At 35.3% G+C, this 22823-nt stretch overlaps 1 protein-coding gene across 1 annotated transcript in view; it reads left to right on the forward strand.

The window, feature by feature from the left end:
• The window catches only part of ltk (leukocyte receptor tyrosine kinase), a 51494-nt gene that overhangs the window by 18891 nt on the left and 9780 nt on the right, over positions 1–22823 (forward strand). The window contains exons 7-19 of the mRNA XM_032547625.1: positions 802–951; positions 1858–1958; positions 2068–2228; positions 4240–4334; positions 5482–5547; positions 7020–7194; positions 8306–8456; positions 8565–8693; positions 9585–9741; positions 11729–11914; positions 12838–12936; positions 18542–18703; positions 20361–20480. Of these exons, the coding sequence (XP_032403516.1) occupies positions 802–951; positions 1858–1958; positions 2068–2228; positions 4240–4334; positions 5482–5547; positions 7020–7194; positions 8306–8456; positions 8565–8693; positions 9585–9741; positions 11729–11914; positions 12838–12936; positions 18542–18703; positions 20361–20480 (1752 nt within the window). The remainder of the gene's footprint in view (positions 1–801; positions 952–1857; positions 1959–2067; positions 2229–4239; positions 4335–5481; positions 5548–7019; positions 7195–8305; positions 8457–8564; positions 8694–9584; positions 9742–11728; positions 11915–12837; positions 12937–18541; positions 18704–20360; positions 20481–22823) is intronic.

Below are 22823 nucleotides of genomic sequence, written 5' to 3' on the forward strand. Positions count from 1 at the left end.
CAATTTCGAAACCATTATCCGAGCCCCAAAACGTTTTGCCCTGTTTTCATTAAGCAAATGTATTTTCAAAATGTTAAATTGTGCAAATATAAGGAATTATATGGTCAATGGAAATGCAACTACAGCTCTGGAAAAAACTAAGAGACCACTTAAATTTATCAGTTTCTCTGATTTTGCTCTTTGTAGGTTTATGTTTTAGTAAAATGAACATTATTTTTTTATTCTATGAACTTCTGACAGCATGTCTCTGAAATTCAAAACAGAAATTTAGTATTTATTTGCAGAAAATGAAAAATGGTCAAAATAACAAAAAATATGCAGTGTTTACAGACCTCAAATAATGCAAAGAAAACAAGTTAATATTCATTTAGAAACAACAATACTAATGTTTTAACTCAGGCACAGTTCAGAAATCAGTATTTCATGGAATAACCAGGAGGGTTCAGTGCAGTGGGCTCTTAGTTTTTTCCAGAGATGTGTTGTTTATTTTCTTTAATAAGGCAAACATTCAAGATTTTTTTATATCTTGGATTTGCAGCTATTAATAAATGACTCTTCTACAGAAAAATATTCCATGGTTTATTGTCAAGCAGGTAAAAATAAGAATATTATCCAATTAAAATGTTTTCGTGTTTAATTAGTTGCTGCAATACTTCATCTTGATTATTTAGTTTTGCCTTTTTTGGCAAAAAGTCCTACTTAGATTTAGTTGCTTTAGTATAACTGTATCTTGTGCTGTAGATGTTCTGTGCAGATGTGTTCAGCGTCTCGGTGAAATATAATAACCTGCTTCCCTGGCAGACGCTCTTCCCTTTGGCTCGTACTGCTCGTTTGAGTCGGATTCATGCGGTTGGTCCGGGTCCAGTCAGCACTCGGGATGGAGGAGAGTCGCTGGAGATGAACTTCTGCAGAAACAAGACATGCAGGGCGTCACTCTCCAGCGCACACCAGGTGTGTGTGTGTGTGTGTGTGTTCTGCGTATGTGATATACAGCCTGATTTTAGGAGTACTCCTCTGGTGCCTCTGCTATTAAAATGAATCATTGCACTGAGGAAATCAGTCAAAAATGACCCAATTTTCTCTGCACCGTTCATTCCTCTTTTTGTCAGAAGACAATACATTTCTTTGACAAGTTTTAACTATTTTTAAGGATTTATCTAACGCTTAACTCAAGCTGCAAGGTACAGGTTTACTAAAAGAGGACAAACTTTTTTTTTTGCATTTCATATTCATGTCTATTTAGAAGCATTAATATACCTGTTAAAAATAATAACAGCAATAATTAAATAAGTAATTCATTCTGGGTAACCCTTGACTCTTACTTTTTTTGGTGATTGTTTATTGTCAACACTGCAAAAGCACAAAATCTTAACCAAGTATTTTTTTGGTCTAATTTCTAGTGCAAATATCTTAATACACTTGAAATAAGACAAACTAACTTAAAAGTAACTTTTCAGCAAGATATAGAGGCTTGTCTTAAGTAAATAATTCCTTATTATTGAAGAAAAAGTGCTTGTTCCACTGGCAGACAAGTTAACTTATAACATGGGAAGTTGTAAGTGATATAATCTGCCAATAGAACATGTACATTTTCATCAAAAATAAGGAATTATTTTCTTAAAACAAGCCTCTATATCTTGCTTAAAACTACTTTTAAGTTAGTTTGTCTTATTTCAAGATATTTGCACTATAAATTAGTCCAAAAATACTTGGCAAGATGTTGTGTTTTTGCAGTGTTTGTATTTTCTGATTGAACTGTGCAGCACTTTCGTTGCCTTTTGCTTTTAAATAATTTAAGTAAATGAATGAATAAATGGTAACAATTCCACATTGTGACATTTTGTTGTATGTCTGCAGGACACTTCTTGTACCTGCAGGTTAGAGAGAGTAGTTCCTTTAAAGAAGCGTCCTTTCAGAGCTCCTTCTTCCCTCCGCCGATCTCTACTTCTGCATGCCAGGTCAGCACATCCAAACACTTGTAAAGTCATCCATTTACAGACATTTATTTTCTGTTTCTTTTGTTATTGTAAGTCATTTCTGAAACACCTTCTGGTTGTGGTTGTGCAGATGCGTTTCTCTCTCTACTTGTACGGATCGTTTAACGGCTCGTTGCAAGTTGCCAATGAGGAAAACGGGACCGGTTATACGCCTCTTATCTGGGAGAGACAAGGCCAGTCAACGGATGACTGGGAAGCAGTTGCACTGGAAGTGACTGACCTCAATCATGGGTATGTAGAAAAATAAAGTATTTAGTCTCTCACCAAATCATTAAATTCAGGTGTTCAAGTCCCGCCATCCGTCTTGATGCTAAATTTAAATTCTTTTTTGCTAAAATCCAATTATGATTTTTTTTGTGTTCTATGTCTGAAATAACCTGCATTTTCAGCAGGTTAACAGTGCACTGTTTATGGAAGTAATGATGGATGGAGACGTTTATGTATCCAGGGTTTCCCCCAGAAAACTTGCTAAGCCCGGTACTTGGGACATTAGGACAGTTATCCAGCCGGCTGCCATGTTTTTGAGTTAAAAATGTTTAAAGTTGACAGAAAATGTTAAAATATTACTTGGTAGTTATGCATTTTTGGAAGATTAATACCTAAGAACCAACTATAAAATCTTTAAAAAAGACAATAATTTAATAAAACCTAAGATAAATGAACAATGCTAAGCCTGGCTTATAATACACTGAAGAAAACCCTGGTATTAATAATTAATATTTATTCAGTCGATTGAGAGCCTACTGTATCGCCGCCACAAGATCATAACAAGAAGAAGAAAGCTAATAGAAATAAATCACATCTAATAGAAATGTTGGATTTTTTTTGTGGATTATTGACTGAAATTCTGTCTGGAATTCTGTTTTGTTCTGTTTTCAGAGCATCAAAGGGACATATTATGCCAAATTCACATTTTATATGTTTTTATACTTTCATTTGGGTCTCGACTGCTTCTAAAAACGGTTCTAAAAAAGTGTTTAAAAACACCCAACCAGATGTTTGTTTTTTTTACTTTTTGATAAGCCGTTTCATAAACCTCCCAATTATTAAGTCATATTCTATGGACACTGCCCGTTACCCAGCAAATCTAGCTGAGCCCAGAACCGTTACCTAGCAACCCAAGCCAAGCTCCAATATGTTTGGTCAGCTGGTTTACAGCTGTATGTGCTGTACAATGGCTGCTGGAAAAAAAGTGTTTTGTTGTTGACCTACCATTCAGAAACTACTTTCTTCATTCTCGTCTGTTGTGCAGGAGGCTCCACTTGTGCTTTTCAAAGATGTGAGGTTGTATGATTGCGCATATGTTTGCAGCCCTTTTCTTGTGCCCAGCAGCTTATTTGTATAAGTAAAGTGACATGAGGCCCTAAAACAACTGTGAAGTACTAAAGTCTCATTATCTAAGAATAATTTTGTGTAAAAAATGTAAAGAAAATGTTTTGTATCGCCCATAGACTTATCCTAACCTGTTCAAGGAAGCATTAAAGGTCAACTTTAAGCTTTTTTGCATAAAAAACAGAGAAAAACTTTAATCTTTTGATGCTCAAAGCTTGTAGAGACAACGTCTCTGGTAGTTTTTTTTTTTTTCAACCTGTATAAAAAGAACCACAGACAACATTACTTAGTTTTCAACCAAACTCTTGCAAGAGGGAAGGCACAGAGAATCAACTCCTACGAGCCGATCACCGTACGTTCTGCCATCCTGCTGCAGGAGCTTGTCTTTTATTAGCAGGGAAGGGAGTGAATGGAATGTGGGAGAGGGATCTTAACAGGGGGAGGAATATCCTGATAACAAGGAGGGGGGAACACAGAAACTAAATTCTACACACAGACAGTTTTACAAGTAAGGAGTATCTCAGGAAGATCTCCTAAAGAAGATTAAGACACCACCTGCAAAAACATGTTCTAAGTTAAAGGAAAGGTTAGTTATGTCTTACACACAGTTTATCAAGTTCCTTTTCTCTAGGGTTAGAACACTAAACCTTTCAATTAAAAACAGCCTAGTAATATAAACTACTAATGTAAGAGTGATAACACAATATAATCATTCTAACAGTCTCATTTTCCCACCACTTGTCAGCCGCAGACACTGTTCTGAACTGTCACACAATCATAATAAAACAAAGCAAAGTACTAGGGATCTGACAAATGTCATCTGTTTCTGTTTTCTGGTCTGTCATTGCTCATGTTACAATTATTCCTTTGTAAGAGCTTCTATTGTTTTCTGATTTCTGCTTTCCTTCAGGTTCCACATCCACATCAAAGCCGCGTGGGGACGAAACTCCAACGCTGACCTCGCGTTTGATAACATCGCCATCGGCGCGGCCTGCTTCAAAACAGGTAGGCGTAAACACGCCGCCGTTGTCATGACAGGGTTGTGCAAAGCATAAACTTTCAGAAATGATAAATGTGCTTCATAAAGTCAATGTGATGTGTTATGTCTCCAGTTTGACGCCTTATTTTAATGATTGACTGTGACACCAGCGCTAAAATGATTTTCTACGAATCGTTCACCACAGTATGACAACAGTGTGTGCCAGCATTCCTCGCTCTGAGTTTTTGCACTCTGGGTTTAAATTCCCACACTTACAAAACCTTTTTATACTCAGCTGTGAAGGGGCTGCTGTTGCTTATGCATAATTTAAGAGAACTGCAGATAAAAACCTTTAAAAAGGGACAACTGTACATATGACAGCGGAAAATAAGAGTCATTATTTTCCTCAGTAAGCATTTGCAGAGTTGGGTAGTAACATTAACTTAGTTACATTTACTTGAGTAATTTTTTAGGGGAAAAATTACTATTTTTACTAAACTGTACTTTTTATTTTACTTGAGTAATTTTATTTTTGAAGTTTTGCTACTCTCACCTGAGTAAAATTTCTGCATTATCTGTTAAAGTTTCATAAGTTTCACATTGAAAGAAACTCATTTGGAAAGATTTGTTAATTCGTAACTGTTATTTATATGAATTACTTTCTCTAAAATGACTAAATTTACACTTAACTTTATATTTTGGTCTTTCTGATGTAATTTTTAAATATTAAATGATTGTTTTGATCAGTTATTCAGTACTTGAGTAGACTTTTTACTTTTACTTGAGTAAAAATATGTTGAAGTAGTGCTACTCTTACTCAAATTCAGATTTTGGGAACTCTACCACCTCTGAGTAAATCTGAATATTGCTAAATTGAACATTTTTGCTGCTCTGTGCTTGACAACACTGTGCTTTTGTATCTGAAGCCCTTGTTTTCCTAATCGAATTTAAAAACACACAAACATTCCCACTACTAAGTGGGCAAACTTCTAAGCCGGCATGCAAAAGCAGACCAGAGGACAATTAAACACCCATCCATGTTGTTTTCCTGCTCAGAAAGACTCAGAAAATATCTCTTTTTCATCTTTTTTATTATCCAACATTTGTTTCAATAAGGCCATGTTCTTTTGGACTATTGTCCAGTCAGAATTGGATGTTTCTGTCTGTCCTCAGATCTCAACTCGCTGCAGCAAATTGACTTTGATTTCCTGAGTCCGCTTCCTGAGCCGTCGGTCACAGGTATGTACAGGAAAGACCTGGGTCAGGTGTGTCGTACTCATTTTCGTTTTGGGCCAAATCAAGAACATGAATGCTCTTAAAGGGCCAGTGATGCCAGAATGTGGTGATAAAATCTGTTCACAAACTGTTAATATGTCAATGAATTCTTAAAATTAAATAATATCATTGAACATCTTTTCAGTCCCTCCAGGATTTTGTGGTACTAATAATAAATGCGACTTTTTATTTACTCGCATATAAATCATGGATTATAACCTGACATCAATTAAAGCTGAGGCAGCTTTTTAGTACAAGTAAGAAAGTTTTTCACAATTTCTGTGAAAAGTCTGCAATAAACTCCCAATAATGTATTAGCACAAAAAAATGCAGGCATTTGGTGATTTTGCGTGGATTTCCACAATAATTCTCAAGAAATTGGAGGGATTGATTGATATAATTTGGCAGTAAACAGATAAAAACTGCATTGATTTGAATGATAACATGATATTTAATCACACTTGGTGTTTAGTCTAGACTCTAAAGGGCCACATAAAAAGCTAGGATGAGCCGGATTTGGCCCCCGGGCCTTGAGTTTGAGACATGTGATCTAGAGAATTCACAAAATCTAACATTTTAGCTTGAATATTGAATAACACATACAGAACTCACATTTCAGATAATACGACTTAAAGCTGCATTATGTAACTTTTATTAAAAATATGTTTTCTACATGTTTGTTAAAAGAGTACAAGACAAATGAAAAGATCGATTTCTTCCTCCTCCTCCCTTACATGCTGTGAAATGCATCGCTCCCAAACAAAAACAACCAATCATATCCAGGAGGAGGTTGATTAATGCTGTCAATCAACCTCATAAAAGTGTTGCTAAATGTGCTGTGATGGAGAAACAACATAATATTACAAGAAAACTATTTATCTGCCGTCATTTTTCGCCAAGCTGAATAGCCTGAGCATTCATGTCAGGCTCTGCTATCTGGAAGAAGCTGCAGCGTAGCAGAGAGAAAAGGAGGGAATGAGCAGCGCCACATTCCCGCCTGATTGACAACGCGAAGACTGGCCTCCTGGCTCTGATTGGTTGTTTCTAGATAGCACAGAGCAAAGGCAATCAGCTGAATTATTTTCATAGATTATCTGCCTCAAGCTATACTGTCATGACATTTTGGACAAATTTGTAAAAAAAAATCTATATTTTTTTATAAAAGTTACATGCTGCAACTTTAATTTTTTTTATTTTTTAAAGATTTTTTAAACATTTAAACTTCTTAGGGTTGGCCAGACTAGACTCAGGGTGGTTCAGAATAAATAATTAGTATTTTTATTTTCGAGTGGTGGCCATGTCCCCCTCTGTTCCCCCTTTTGGGGGCGCCACTGCGTTCTCTCTGAAGACCTTACCGAAGTCTCCCACAGTTTTTTTCACATTATGTCCTTAATATTCCAGCTGATTCCAGCTGTTCATTTTCTCCATATTGACAGAAGTCTCTCTGATGACGTGGTGGTTTAACTCATGCGGTGCCAGCGGCCCCCACGGCCCGACCCAAGCCCAGTGCGACAGCACCTACAGGAACAAAAACGTCAGCGTCACTGTGGGGAAGGAGGGCCCCCTGAAAGGAGTCCAAATGTGGAAGGTTCCTGCTACCAACCGATACCAGTGAGTGAAAATGAAGAACAAACATTTATCTTTTTATTAGACACAAAAACACTTTGTTCCTATTATTGGAAACACATCACATACTTTGTTATTTAAATCTGAGGTCCAACAGCAAACCCATTTACCTTTTTTAGAATAATGTACATAACAAAATTAGCCTAAATTAAGGCTAAGAGTTAATTTATGGCAAAGTTTGAGTCACTTTGGGTTTATTTCAGGTGATGCCAGGAAAGAAAAAATCCAAAGACGTGACATAATTATGTTGTTTTTTTTTTACATGTTTTTGTGCTTTAGAAAGATAAAAGAAAGAAAAAACATCACCGGTTTCATGTTGTGTAGATATATGAGAGTGTGAAGGATTTTCCACTTTTCTCCAACTGGATGCTCTCAAATCCTGAAATTCAATCTCGAAAATATAAATTAAAGAGAATATGAATACTCTTTTTTTTTGTTAAATCAGTCAAAAAAATAGAAAAAAATACTTTAATAAGAATCAGTGCTGCAACTAAATCCCTATTAATTATGTGTATATTTTATAACCCATTTTACCCATGATCTTTTTATTTTTTCATGAGATTTTCAAACAAATAATTGGTAGTATTAATAAGTGAATATATATATGTCAGGCCTAACTATACTACACATTTTACCCCCAGATTTACTGCTATTAGTTACCAAAAAGTTCACAAACTTCTGTTCTCCATTTATATGGAAGACTGATATTAGTAAAAGTATGATTTCTACTCTGTTGTTACCATTTATATTTGTTTTTAATGACCTAAAGGTAAAAAACTGTGATCCTATTAGTCATACTCAAAATAATTAGCTAGTTTTCCACTAAATCTAATTTGTCAGTCAAGACTTATCTTCATGAGAGAAAGCATGAGGTAAGAACAAAAATTAAAGGAGAACAGAAAAGGTTTGTAGGTTAAATTACACAATCCCCATGCTCTGTATTTGTAGGTAAAAAGGTTAAGACAATCTTCAGGGTAAAATATTCTTTATTTTGTGTCTGTGACAGAAATCGTCTGCACAGCTGTTTGCTAGGTTTGAGCCAAAGTGTAATTTCTTTCTGAGTTTAATCCCTTTGTGTTGCTGCGATCTCCCTCAGTATCTCAGCGTACGGCGCTGCAGGCGGAAAAGGAGCCAAAAACCACAACAAACGCAACCACGGGGTGTTTATCTCCGCCATATTTCCCCTGGAAAAAGGAGAAATACTTCACATTTTGGTGGGACACCAGGGAGAGGACGCCTGCCCCGGGGTGAGTGGAAAAGCTGACATGCGTCCGTTCAGAGGACAGACTGCAGGCTGACCCAGATACAGCGCCTTCTCCTTCTCCTTAAGTCTAATTCTCATCTTCCTACGGCAGAGAAATCCACTTACACAGAAAATATGTCTGGGAGAGTCGTCTGTGATCGAAGACAACCGTAGATCTGAGACCAGCACGGAGCGTGCAGGTGGAGGCGGCGGCGGTGGAGGAGCCACCTACATCTTCAAGGTGGCACAAATCATTTTACTCTCTCTTGTTGTGATTGTTTGTATGTGGTGGACTTCTAAATTACTTTCTGCGTCAAAGTATTATTTTGTAAATAATGACACTTTAATGCAAAGTTGTCACTTTTAATGGACTTTTAATGCAAATGTTAGAGCAACTTTGCATTAAAAGTGTCATTATGTACTGAATGACACTTCATGTCACCAGTCATAGATATTCATAAAGACTCGTTCATGTTCATGACAGTGTCATGTCAGTCTTATGCCCACCCGTCAAATAAAGTGTTACCAATCAACCTAACAGGTTCCACTTTTAAAAACAAATAATATAAAACTTTCACACATTTATGTTGATCATGCAGGCAAATAAATGGAAGTCCGTTACATTGATCTGACTTTTGTGTTTTATTAAGGCAAATGTCTATTTTAATGTCCTGTTCTCACTAAATGTTTTTGAGCAGAATTCACTGTGATGTTTAATAAAATTTGTGAAATTTTGTTAATGGAATTTGAAACATAAGTTTTAATTATTTTAAAGTAAAATAAGTCATTATTTTTACTTGATTTTATGAGTGAAAACAATGCAGAAATGTTTGCTCTTTAAATAGATGAGGGCAGTTTTTTTCTTGTATGTTGTGAAATAATTATTTGGTCTAAGTTAAAACTCACAAATCAAGATTAATGAACTCAAAAAACTATTTTTAGACCAGTTGTTTCTTCTTGTTGTTAAATCAACTTCATGAACTTTCATTCCTGAGTTAAAACCAAAACAATTTTCTTGTTGACTTAAAACTTTATTTTACAGGCAGTAGGTGGAATTTAATTTTCAAGTTAAACCACCTTGAAATGTTTTGCAGTGCAGAATAGATGTAGACTTACTGGTTTGTTGTTCCAGATGGAGGGTGGTGAGCTGGTTCCTTTGCTGATTGCAGCTGGTGGGGGAGGAAACGCCTACCTGGAGGACCCGGAGTCCAGTCTGGACCAGATGCCTCCAGAGCAGTTTGAGAACAGCACCGCAGCCCGCGGTACCAACGGTCAGACTGGAGCAGCAGGTAGACCGCCAATTAATCTGAATTTTATACCTTTAAAAATATTTAACGTTATGAAAAATGAAAAAAGGGAAAAGCCACAGTCATAACAAACCTGGGTCAGTGCATTGGGTCAAAATCAACCATTTACTGCGTTTATTCTGAGTGTTTTTGATGATCCACACCTGAACTGTAAACAACCAAGATCTTATATTGAACAAAGAAGAGAGCAACCACTTCCTTCCTACATTTCTTTTCAGCACAACATAAAAATGTTTTATTACAATCTCTGAACTTTATCAATTCATCTTCATGTTGTGTGTTTTTCTCAAGTCTGTGCAGCTGTTTGGTCTCATTATCCTGGGCTATCATTGCATCATGCATGACTGAATGCTCCTACATAAATTATTAAATATTGCTCCTGCTGAGGTATACTGACACACAGCGCTGAGCCATGCATGGGAAATACTAAAGCAACTGAAGAGCAAACAGAGTTGGGCTGAAAAGGCCTCTCCTGTTTGCATCAGCCTTGCTCTATTGTCCTATGCAGTAAAAGTAAAAACGAGTAAAAGAGCAGATGGGTCCCACATGCACCCATCTCTGCTCACATTCTCTCAGAACCTGCTGATTTTTGACATATTTCACTGATCTCAAGTTTCCTGCTGTTTTGATTCCAATCTTCCTTTCTAGGGTTTTATCAAACCAAGCAAACAGTTTTAATCCACTTCAGTAGTTTAAACAAACTTGTTTTCTTGATGTAAACTGGTAGTTAGCAGAAAACAAAAAGGGGAAACAAATTTTTTTTTGCCTAATCTAGTGGATATTTCTTAAAACTGCTGCACTCCAGTAAGTTTTTACAATTTATTAAAAAGGCTACAGTTAAATACTTTTTCTTAAGTATATCGGCTAAATAAAGTTTTTGGTTTCTTGTTAGAAAATAGTGACTGATGCTTTTTTGTCATCACACAGACAAACAAACAAAAAAAGAAAAAAATTAAAGCTCCGGCTCTGTAACTTGTGGTCACATCTTGCTGAAATATATTCAAAAAAGATGATTGCTTCTTTTATATCAATATAAAATGTAATTTTCTCTTATGACACATTTATTCAACCAAAGCACAAAGAAGCTGATTCCTCAGTGAAAGAAAAACTCTCACCCTCTGATTGCCTCCATTGCTGATTCGGTAAACATTCACTAACCAGGAGTGGAAACAGACAAAGAGGCGAATTTTGCAAACCTTCAGAGTTGGGTAGGAACTAGTTACATTTACTCAGTTACTTCTACTTGAGTATTTTTTTTTTTTGAAAAACTGTAATTTTTTTTTTTTTTTTTTTTACCTTGCTGTATTTTTTACTCTTACTTGAGTAAAGTTTCTGGATTCTCTACTTCACTGTGAGTAACTTCACTGAATGAACAACAATATTTTTTATTTGTTTTTTATTGTTGTTTTGCAGATTTTTTTAAGTATTAGATATTTAAAAATCTAATTTTTGAATATTGGGTTTTTATTGTTTGATCAACAACAAAAATATTACTGTTGTATAAAAAGAAAAGGTATTAGCAATTTTTTTACTCGAGTAATTTTACCATGATTTATCGCTACACTCACTTGAGTTCAATTACTGTGAGTAATTTCACTGAATGAATAAATCTGATATTTTAAACAAAAATTCACCAGACAGACACCTGTAGTTTTTGTTAAAGTTTCCTACATTGAAAGAAACTGATTTGGAAAATTTATTTCATAGCTGTTATTTATGTAAATTATTTTTCTAAAATACCAAAATTTTCACATTTTGCTTTGTTTGATGTAATCTTTTACCATTAATTGTCATGTTTTGATTAGTTATTTAATACCTGATTTGCCTTTTTACTAAATTATTTTTTCCTCTTGGCAATTTTTTACTTTTGTTTACTTGAGTAAAAATATATTGAAGTACTGTTACTCTTACTTGAGTAAATGTTTTGGGTGTACTCGTTGAGTCATGAAGGGTTTTTGTTTCCTGAAAGGTGGAGGAGGTGGTTGGAAGGACATCCTCAGTCTTCATCAGAGCGCCGGCAGATCACTGGTGGAAGGAGCAGTGGGCGGGACTTCCTGTCCGCTGGCTCTGTCAAAGCTCAGCTGGTCAACGTATGGCGGGTTTGGAGGAGGAGGAGGAGCCTGCACAGCAGGAGGTGGTGGCGGCGGATACAGAGGTGAGCAGAGCCTCTATTTGAGTATTTTTTTTTGTTTTGTGCGTTTTTCATCCGGATGAATAAAAACATCTCAAATCCCTAGCTATTGACTGGCAGTCGATGGCTTTTGGTGTCTGATAAATGAGTCATTCCAAAAACCTCCCAGTTGTTGTCGTTGCCTAGCAACCTAAGCAGAGTAGCAACCCAACCTGAGCACCAGGACTTTTAGTCAGCTGGTTTCTCTATACGCTGTACAATGGCTGCTGGAAAAGAGAAGTGTTTTGTTGTTAACTTACCATCCAGAAACCACTTGCTGCGTTTTTGTTGGTTGTGCAGGGGGCTCTACTAATGCTTTTCAAAGATGTACAGTTGTATAATAGCGCATCTGTTTGCAGCTATTTTCATGTAAAAGTGTAAACATTGATTTTGGGGGGGTGTGGTCAGCTGCATCTTATTTGGATTTAAAGCAACAATATGCGCTAAAACAGCTCAAAATGCAGAACGAAGCAGATAAAAATTTTATCTAAGAATGATTTTGAGCAAAAAAATGCAATGAACATGTTTTGCATAGGCCATAGACCACAGAAGTATAATAGATCACCTTTAAACTGTCCTTCCATGTCACAATTAAACATTAAAGTTACTGATTGCATCGTCATAAAACTTGGAAAAGTTTAAGGAGTGCAAAAAAAATTCAGCAAAGAAATAAAACAGATGGAAGCGGAGAACTCAGAATTATTAATCTGAATGATTAATGTACCAAGAGGTCAGAGGTGGAAAATGTTTGCGGTTGTAAGAAAATGAGACGGGCAGGGGGACAATTAAAAAAACAAAAGCTGGTTGTGAAATGGAAACTGGACGTTTAATTATTACGACAGCTTCTGTACTGAAGCTTACATTTTAAATCTAATAGTCTCACACCATCTGAACTTTCTTCTTCACAGGAGGCGACGCTGCGCTGACAGATGACATCACCGCCGACGGCCAGAACGGCGTTTCCTTCATTCATCCGATGGGAGAGATTTTCTTACAACCTTTGGCAGGTGAGACACAAACTGACATCCTGCAACTTTCTAAGAATAATAATAATAATAATTAGTATTCATTTTTATTTATTTCTTTATTATGTTCTTTTTGTCTGTCCTAAAACGAAACTGAAGAGTCGGAATCATAAAAAGCGATAAAGTCAATGCATATCTAAATATTAACAACGAAACCTTGCAGAGATAAGTTGATATTGAGTGCATTTATTCACCAGAGTTTTCTGGAAACACTTAAATTGCAAATATTAGTAAGTGGAAACAGAGGCAAAGCTGGCATAAAAGGCAGCAGGTTAAAGAATGTCACAAAGCAGGGAAATAAACTAAAAATTATGTGGCACTGCGGGCGACTGTAGGTCCCCGTCTTCTGTGATTACAGCTGTAATTATGCCAACGTTCCCTGATAAGTGCAGAGCTACAGATAAGTTCAGTCCGAAATGCTGGGAGATAATAAAAAAGTGGTCATAACTGTACAGAGAGATAGAAGAACGTATTTTAAGTCAATAATTCTTGAATATTAAATAATAATTCCACTAGTTCTACTGGCAGATTTTTTCATTTAAACAAGAAAAATGTCTTGTTAAAATCTGCCGATGGAACTAGTGCAATTTTGATTTAATATTCAAGAATTATTGACTTAAAACAAGTTCTTCTATCTCTTAGAAAAGTTACTTTTGCCTTATATCAAGTGTATTAAGAACGAGTAAAAAAAACTGGATAATATTTTGTGTTTTTGCAGTGTAACGACTACAGAAATTGAGCGGGTAAAACTGGAAGATTTTATAAAAATATTTATGTATATTTTTTCACATTTTTTCTTTAAAAAAAATAATCACAGTTGTATATCCTCTCCTGGAAAACCACCAATCTGAGTGCATATTTCAGAGAAACCCAAATAAATTCCATTCATACTGACGGTTTGTAAATAAAAACTCTTTGTAGAATATGGAAAGACTATTGCAGCATATATTTTAAAGAACTTTCTTGTTAAATTAGGATTAAAAACCAGTTCTGTGAACCATTGGGAATTCTTTTAAACTGTAAAACATTTGAAGGTGGTTTAAATTGAAAATAAAATTTAAGTCAACAAGAAAATTGTTTTGGTTTTAACTCAGAAATTAAAGTTCATGAAGTTGATTTAACAACAAGAAATAAGTTGTCTAAACATTGTTTTTTAAGTTCGTTAATCTTGAATTGTGAGTTTAAACTTAAACCAAATAATTATTTCACAATATGCGAGAAAACAAACTGCCTTCACCAAGTTAGAGCACAAATTTCTCTATTATTTTTACTCACAATATGAAGTTAAGATAACGACTCATTTTACTTTAGAATAATTTAAATTCTTGTTTCAAATTGCATGAACAAAATTTCTGATCTGACAATGAATTTTCTGAAACGTCACAATGAATTCTGCTCAAAAACATTTTGAGTGAGCAGGACATTAAAATAAACATTTGCTTTAATAACAAGCAAGAGTCAGATCAATGTAATGGACTTCCCTCTCAGGATACAGAAACATGCCGCTAAGCATTCTGGGAAATAGTTCCCACTCCTGTCTTTTTCTTCTGTAAGTTTTTTAAGTGCTAACCTAAAAAGTTTAGTTTATTCAACTAAAATGAATAAAAAGTTAACACTACTTACTGCTGTAAGTTTATCTTTCACAAACTCACACATTCAGATTAAAAATCTAAAACTTGCTGAATTTATTTGACTTAAAAGAGTAGAAGATAGTAGATGCAACTAAATGTGGCTCAAATGTTTTACAGTGTAGACAAATGTTTTGGTTAGATTTTGTGTTTTTGCAGTGTGCAGCTTAAACTTGATGTTTGAGGGGTAAAATAAAAAAATATTATGTAAACTGAATAAAGTTTAATTTTTATCAACAGTTTATTGGTTAATAAGAAGTCCAAGGCGAATTAGAGCCTAGAATAAGGAGTTATAGCATTTTAAGTTTCTCTAAAAGGGGTAAGACTAGAAAAAGGAAGACAAATTTAATTAACTGAGCCAACTTTGATCCCTTCTGTAACATCAGAACCAAATTAGACCAGAAGTACTTGTAAAAGTACTTTTTGCAGTGTATGTGTGCCTGTTCGTCTGTGTTCATTTAGGTTCAAAATCTAAAACTCGCTAAATTTATTTGACTTGGAGTAGAAGATGGCAGACACAACTAAATGCGGCTCAAATGCTTTACACTGTATGTCCCAATATGTGAAAATAAACTTTGTATATGAAGTTTATCCTTGCAGAAGATTTTCCTGTAAAAGTAAACTCATTTTATCAGTCAAATCTGAAGGACGCAGCAGCGTGAATGTATGTCGAATGTTTTTATGTTGAGAACGGTGGCCATCTGATTCTCATTAAGTCCGGCTGAGGAACAGGAAAGCGGTCGGCTAATTCGCGGCCTCGTGCAGCCGGTTGCCCCCGGCGCCGGCAGACAGACGTCCTTCCTCCCCTGAAAGACGTTGTTGTTCTGCTGAGCGCTGCTCCCAAACACAACGACTGGATCAGCAACATAAAACGCCTCATATGAAAAAAAGCGGGTCGTTATCATGATAATTCAATTTGAAAGCCAATATGTTTATCTGTCATGTGGTTCAGTTGTCCTCTTGTCTGTAATTTAGGGTGAAGTTTATAATACGACACAAGACACAAGCTTATTTCCCCCTCTGTTGGTGGAGAAACAATGAAGCTCTGTTTTGTTGTAATTTTAGATTTAAAATGTCTATGAATGCATGTCACTGGGGATGAATGGCAAATAAAGGCAACACAAACAATTAGTAGTTTAACCTTCAGAGGAAATTTATTTTTTAAAGAAATGACTAGTTATAAAATGCAGCAAGAGGTGAAATATATTCAGAAACGCTTTAAATCTTTATATAAAATATTCATTTTATGTGTCCATTTATTTCCTAAAATAAATGGACACATGGGTATTTGATTTCAATTGTAATAGACTTTTAGAAATTATTATAATTATTAATTCACAGATTAGTGCATACAAAAAAGATTACTAACAAACAGAAGTATGTAAAATTAGAGAAAAGAACAAAAACATTTAAATAAAATAATAACAGTACATAATAAGTTTTATTTGTAGCCACCTTTCTCGACACTCAACATCACTTTACATAATTTAACATAAAAACAAACATAAAATTAAAATACATAGTAAGATTAGGTACAAAATAAGATTTAAAAAGACAATGCAATTGCAATCAAAGGGTGTCGGCTATTTGAAACAGATAAAAATAAATGAAATTTAAACATTTTAAGACAGATTTTTTGACATTTTTCGTAAATTAGGACACATCCACATTTATTCACATTAGAATTGTAAAAAAAATCTTACAGTTTTCCATCTGGAGAATAAGAGAGCTGATTGGAGCCTTCAGAAAGGAGATTGCAGCAGTTTACAACTGTGCAGAAAATAGTCTAGAAGTAAAAAATATTTTTTTTACATCTCAAACATGACCCTGAAGACAAATTTACCCCAACAGCAGACCGAAAGATGCTAAATGAACGCTCCAAAAACCCTGAAATAAGTAAGAACACGGTTTAAAAATGTTTTTTTTAAAGTTTCTTATCTACGCTAAAATACCTCCGTCTGTGATTGCCAGAATTTGATCATATCTATACGGATTTTACCATATATGCCCATATTTTACAGTAAATTAGAGGTTTTTTTTTACAGTGTATAGCTTACATGAAAAGAAATTCACTGATAAGTTCAGTTAAATATCTAAAAGATAAAAGTTAATTCATTCTAACTTAAGCAAAATAATTTTTGTTGGCAGAGGTAAAAAATATTAACCATTAATATGCAAACCATTTGTTTATAAAATATAATAAGATCTGTGCTTTTATATGACAACACAACTATATTATTATATATAAACCAGTCAGTAAAATAAAATAACAAATCATTTCCACTTAAATAACTTTAATCCCACATTAAAGTTTGTGGGATTTCAATATATTCTTCAAATTAAAGTATAATTTTTTTTTTATGTGCACAGAATTATATTTAAAGTAAGTCAAAAATGATTTTCTCAAGAATTTTGTAAATATGTACTAAGAATTTATTTAAAAAAAAAAAAACCCAAAGGTAACAGCAAAGTTATGAATGCTACAATTTACACATTAAAAGGGTCAAAGTAAATTTTTAATGAATTAGAAAACAAAATAAATTGTTATCTAAGCTGTTTGATATCCTTGTATATAATAACTATTAATCCCCACTTGAAGCAGGCTGTCATGGTGGATTTCAAATATTCTGCAACCTGATCGCTGCAGCTCCCACAAACCATGTTCACCACTCATTTATTTATCTTTTTTACTATTTTTCTTTGGACTGTTTTCATTTTTTGAGCTAACTGTGGAGTGGAAAAACCTCATACAGGAACTCCAAACCACTGGACCTCAGAGCATCTGTCATCATGTTAAGGAAACAATCGGAGAAACGGGCAACATCTCAGATAAGAATGTAAAACCAGAAGAGAAACAATGAAAACAACATGCAGCTGAAACCACCAAGCATATTCTGGAGAAAGAGACACATAAACACAGTTTCTCTCTGTCTGCCATTAAATCAGACTTCAGATTCCAAGGATAGTTAAGATTAACAAATTAACATCCATCTTTATCCCTAATTTCTACTCACTTTACACCCAGTTTAGCTCATAATAACGTCACAGCTTGTTAATACACTGCAGACTTTCTCCAAGCTGCTTTTGCTTTGGTACAGGTCTGGTGTTTATGACGGACTATTAGGGGCAGGCTAAGAAAAAAAGATTTAAAAAATAAAATAATGTTTTAAAATTATGAAAATAAAGTTGTAATAATATGAGAACAAAGTTAATATTTCAAGAATAAAGTCATAATATTTTCAGAATAAAGTTGTAGAAGTAATACAAGAATAAAGTCAAAATAATATGAGAATAAAGTTGTCAGAGTATGATAATAAAGTCATATTACAAGAATAATAATGTAATATTTCCAGAAAAAGGTTGTATGAGAATAAAGTCAAACTAAGTCTAGTATAAAGTCATAACAATAGGATAAATAAATTATAATATTTTCAGAATAATCGTAATATTAGCAGAATAAAGTTGTAGAAGTAATACAAGAATAAAGTCAAAATAATAAGAGAGTAAGGTCATAATATTACAGGAATAATATTATAATATTACCAGAATAAAGTTGTAGTAAACACATCAGTAAATACTTAAATCTGTTGTGTTTACAGATTATGTATTTACTTATCTGTAAAACAAATACCATAGTTTAACTTCATAAGAGGCTCAACATTCCTCATTTTACTGCAATTGTTCGATATGCCAGAGTTCTCAAAATATTGCAACTTTATTCTGGTAATATCATGACTTTATTCTCATATTTTCATTTTATTTTTCTTATCCCGGCCTTAATACTCCGTTGTAGGCTCTGGACTGTTTCAGGTTGTTTTATTCAGCGCTCTGGACACAAGCAGGTATTTAATCTGTGCCGTTTTTTCTCAGGTATTTAATCTGTGCTGTTTTTTCTCAGGTATTTAATCTGTGCTGTTTTTTCTCAGGTATTTAATCTGTGCCGTTTTTGCTCCTTCCAGCCATGGAGGGTCACGGTGAGTGTGAGATCAAGGTGGAGCTGAACTGCAGCCACTGTCGGACGCAGAGCTGCAAACGGGAAGAAGACACTCATCTCGTCCTCTGCCTCTGTGACGACGATGAATTCCTGGCCAATGACAACGTAACGTGTGTTAGTGCTGCGGGTGAGTTTTTACGGCACAAGCACACAAAAAAAATTCTACTGCAAACATCTTAGTACACTTAAAATAAAACAAAACTAACAGACAAGTAAGTTTCCAGCAAGATATAAGAGCTTGATTTGAATCAATAATTCCTTAATATTGATGAAAATCTATTTCATTTATAAAAATAAATTTTTCCCATATGATAGGTGGAATAATCTGCCAGCAGAACTAGAATTTTTTCATCAATATTTATGAATTATTTACCTAAAACAAGCTACTATATATATAGTAACTACTATATATATATATACACACACTGTATTTTCCGCACTATAAGGCGCACCTAAAAACCTTCAATTTTCTCAAAAGCCGACAGTGCGCCTTATAATCCGGTGCGCCTTATATATGGGCCAATATTGAGCCACAACAGGTCTCGCAACTACGGTAAGCAGCCGCCGACTTCATTTTCCCCCGTAGAAGAAGAAACGGGGGGAAAGCAGCCGCCGATGCAGCCAGCGGTGCACGCTGGGTTTTGTGTAAAGACCCCAAAATGGCTCCTATTAAGAGACACGCTTACGACGCAGAGTTTAAGCTCAAGGCGATCAGTCACGCAGTAGAACACGGGAATAGAGCAGCAGTGAGAGAATTTAACATGAACGAATCAATGGTGTGGAAGTGGATCTATATTGTGATTGCACTAATGTTTGATTTACCGTAACAGCATCAGACTGTTTTTTACGTGTTTATTGAATCGAGGAAAAGTTTCCCTCCACTATATGTTATACCTTGCTGTTGTTAAAAGATAAACTGTGTCACAAAAATACCACGTCACTGACTTTACCTCGGGGAAAATAATAAAACAGCTGTTTATTCATTTTGGGAATGAACGGAGTTTTCAGAACGCTGGTTTCTAATCTATTAATAAAGTTTGACTGACCTATCTGACTATTTTGTTGACATTCCCTTTAGCGCAGCTCCATCTAATGCAGGGGTCTCAAACTCCAGTCCTCGAGGGCCGCAGTCCTGCAACTCTTTTTTTTTTTTTTTTTTATCGCCCCGCTAGGGGTCTTTTTGTGGGCTCTAGTGTCCCTTTTTCAAAGTAGGCTGACAGGAAAGGAGGAAGAAGAGGGGGGAGACATGCGGTAAACGTCATCGGGTCCAGGAGTCGATCCCGCGACAGCCGCGTCGAGGCCACGTTGCCTCTGAATGTGGGTCGCGCTAACCCCTCCGCCACCACGGCACGCCCCAGTCCTGCAACTTTTAGATGTGCTTCTGCTGCACCACACTTGAATAGAATAATTAGGTCATTAAGGCTCTGGAGAACTGATCTACACAAGGAGGAGGTAATTAAGCCATTTCATTCCAGTGTTTTGTACCTGTGGCACATCTAAAAACTGTAGGTCTGCGGCCCTCGAGAACTGGAGTTTGAGACCCCTGATCTAATGGATGCATAACGTAACCCCAGCCTCTACTGTAGCGTCTATTGTATGAGCCTTATAATGCAGTGCGCCTTATATATGAAAAAAGTTTTAAAATAGGTCATTCATTGAAGGTGCGCCTTATAATGTGGTGCGCCTTATAGTGCGGAAAATACTGTAATATTTGTTTGTTACTTTTTATTGTATTTGGCTCAAAATAAACCTATAAACTAACAAGCAAAACCTTTTTATTTCAGTTTCTCCAGCCCCGCCAAGCCCCGTTCCTCCAGGCCAGCTGTCCACGTCGCTGATCCTGGCTGTCGTCGCCTCCATCATCGTCAGCGGCGTTGCTCTGGTCTGCGCCGGCGTCATCCTCAGTAAGAGACTCCTGCAGCTCTGCGCTCAGGCGGTTCCCTCCTCCTTCCACCGGCTGTGAGCGCGTGAGCTTTCAGATGTTACTAACAACTGGAAGGGCTGAGAAACTTTGAAAACAACCCTTTCAGTGGCCAGAAGATTAAAGGAGCGGAAAGCTTTTGCTCTGAGTTAAAGGATGCCAACAGTCTGAACCTTTTTATTACAGCATGTCAATCTGCTGATGCTCTCTTTTATGTTGACTCAATGTAAATACAATCCAAAGAGAATGGAGGAGTAAACAGCAGATTAAAGGGTGATGATTAAAAACCAAAGTCTTATTTAGTGCCTGTAGTTTAGCGATTGTTCTGATGAAAGCATGACATGCTGTAAATGTCTTTAAAGCAGAAAGCTTTGACATTTAACTGCGAAGAGTTTCCTGGTTACGTACAACCTGAAAATAAACAGCAGTAAATGTCATATGTGGAAAAAATAATCATGATTATCAGGACGTAAAGATTAGAACCAAAGAGTAAAGGCTGACTTCTCACTTGTTTTGGAACAAGGAAAATGAAACTGAAACCTGAAAATGTGTTACAGAATAGCACTAATTGCACATTGTGATGTAGTGTTTAGGAGAGGGAGTGGCAGAATATTAAAAATATATATTTTTATGTTGGGGGTTGTATCCGGTCCGGTTAGACAGTATATTATATTAAAAAATTGCATAAAATTGTTTTTACCATAACAGGAATCTGACTTTCAGCAAATATTTTCTTGTATTTTGAACTTTTTCATATTACAACTAGAAATTTGTTAGATTTGGGGGGGATTTTATGTGATTAAGCCAACAAATGGAAGTGCATAAAATCCAAAAAATATGACATGGATCTATATCCAGCATCATACACTGCAAAAACACAAAATATTACAAAGTAATTCTGTTTAGCACACTTCAAATAAGACAAAACTAACTCACAAGTTACATTGAATTTCGTTTTACATTTGTTGTTCTTGTACTTTTAAAAACTTTTTTACACAATTTTCTGTTCTACAGTAAAATAAGATTCATCCTGTTTTAGCTAAATATTCAGTTTGTCTTTATTTTAAATCCTAAAAACACAAAAAGTGATAGATCTTTAAAAATAACACATTTCCTATAGTAGATATATCTTAAAAACTGTAAGTTGTCTGTTTTATTTATTTATTTTTTTAAGTTTTGACCTTTGCGGCTCAAAACAAGTTTTATTTGGCCGACCTGGGAGTAAAAATGATTATTTAGAGTGTAGAAATTGCGGACTCCTGTTCTAACAGGACAACAACCTGAAACATGGATCAACATATGTCCTAGTCAAAGCCTTGAAATAAAAAGTTCATAAACATTCTCCATCCAATCTGAGCATTTCCAAAGAAAAATGAGAAAATCATGTGGATGAAAAAGCAAAACCTGTCAAAGCTGAAGCGACAGGTGGTTCTTAAATACGGAAATGCATGACATGCGTTCCAGATTTTTATTTATAAAAGATTGTTTTTTCTTTCGCCTTATAATTAAACATTACTTTGTGTTGGTCTATCACACAAAATCCATTCAAAATATAATTCTTTTTACAGCTGGAATGTAGCAAAATGTGCCAAAGCTCAAAGGATATGAATACATTTGCATCGCACTGTAAATATTCGTCATGACACGGACTTATAAAACTCTGATTTCACAAGCTGCTACGCAGTAGAGACTTTTATTAAGTGCAGATTCAGCTGTGCACAGAACTCCATGTGCAGTAAAATAGGACAGTGGGGGATTATTGGGGAAATAAGACCAACTTTCTGACAGCTGCAACATGAAACTGGGAAGGGAGAGCCTGAAGTTTGACTCATCTGATTCTCAGAGGAGTGATTTTCAGGTTGCATGAAAAGCAGGCTCTCTCTCTTGTCCTACTAACAACCTGGGTGAATTTTAAGCAGCTCTGCTGGGGGAAACGTCTTTCTGTCTGTTTTACTTAAACTTACAGCCTACACTGCAAAAACACAAAGTATTTCTGATCTAGTTTTTAGTGCAAATACATTAGTGCACTTGAAATAAAAGAAAACTAAATTACAAGTAACTTTTCAGCAAGATATTTGTGGTTTGTTTTATTATAATAATTCCTTATTATTGATTAAAAAGGTACTTGTTATAAGTGAAATAATCTGTCAGTGAAACAACACATTTTTCCCATATAATAATTTAAAATGTCTTGTTCGACTGGCAGATTATTTTAACATATAACTAGTCATTTTTAATCAATATTAAGGAATTATTGACTTAAGTTCCTGCAGCTTGTTGAAAAGTTGCTTGTAGCCCAACATTGTACTCAAGTAAGAGTGTCTCT

Source organism: Xiphophorus hellerii, chromosome 19, assembly GCF_003331165.1.
Source record: "Xiphophorus hellerii strain 12219 chromosome 19, Xiphophorus_hellerii-4.1, whole genome shotgun sequence".
NCBI lineage: Eukaryota > Metazoa > Chordata > Actinopteri > Cyprinodontiformes > Poeciliidae > Xiphophorus > Xiphophorus hellerii.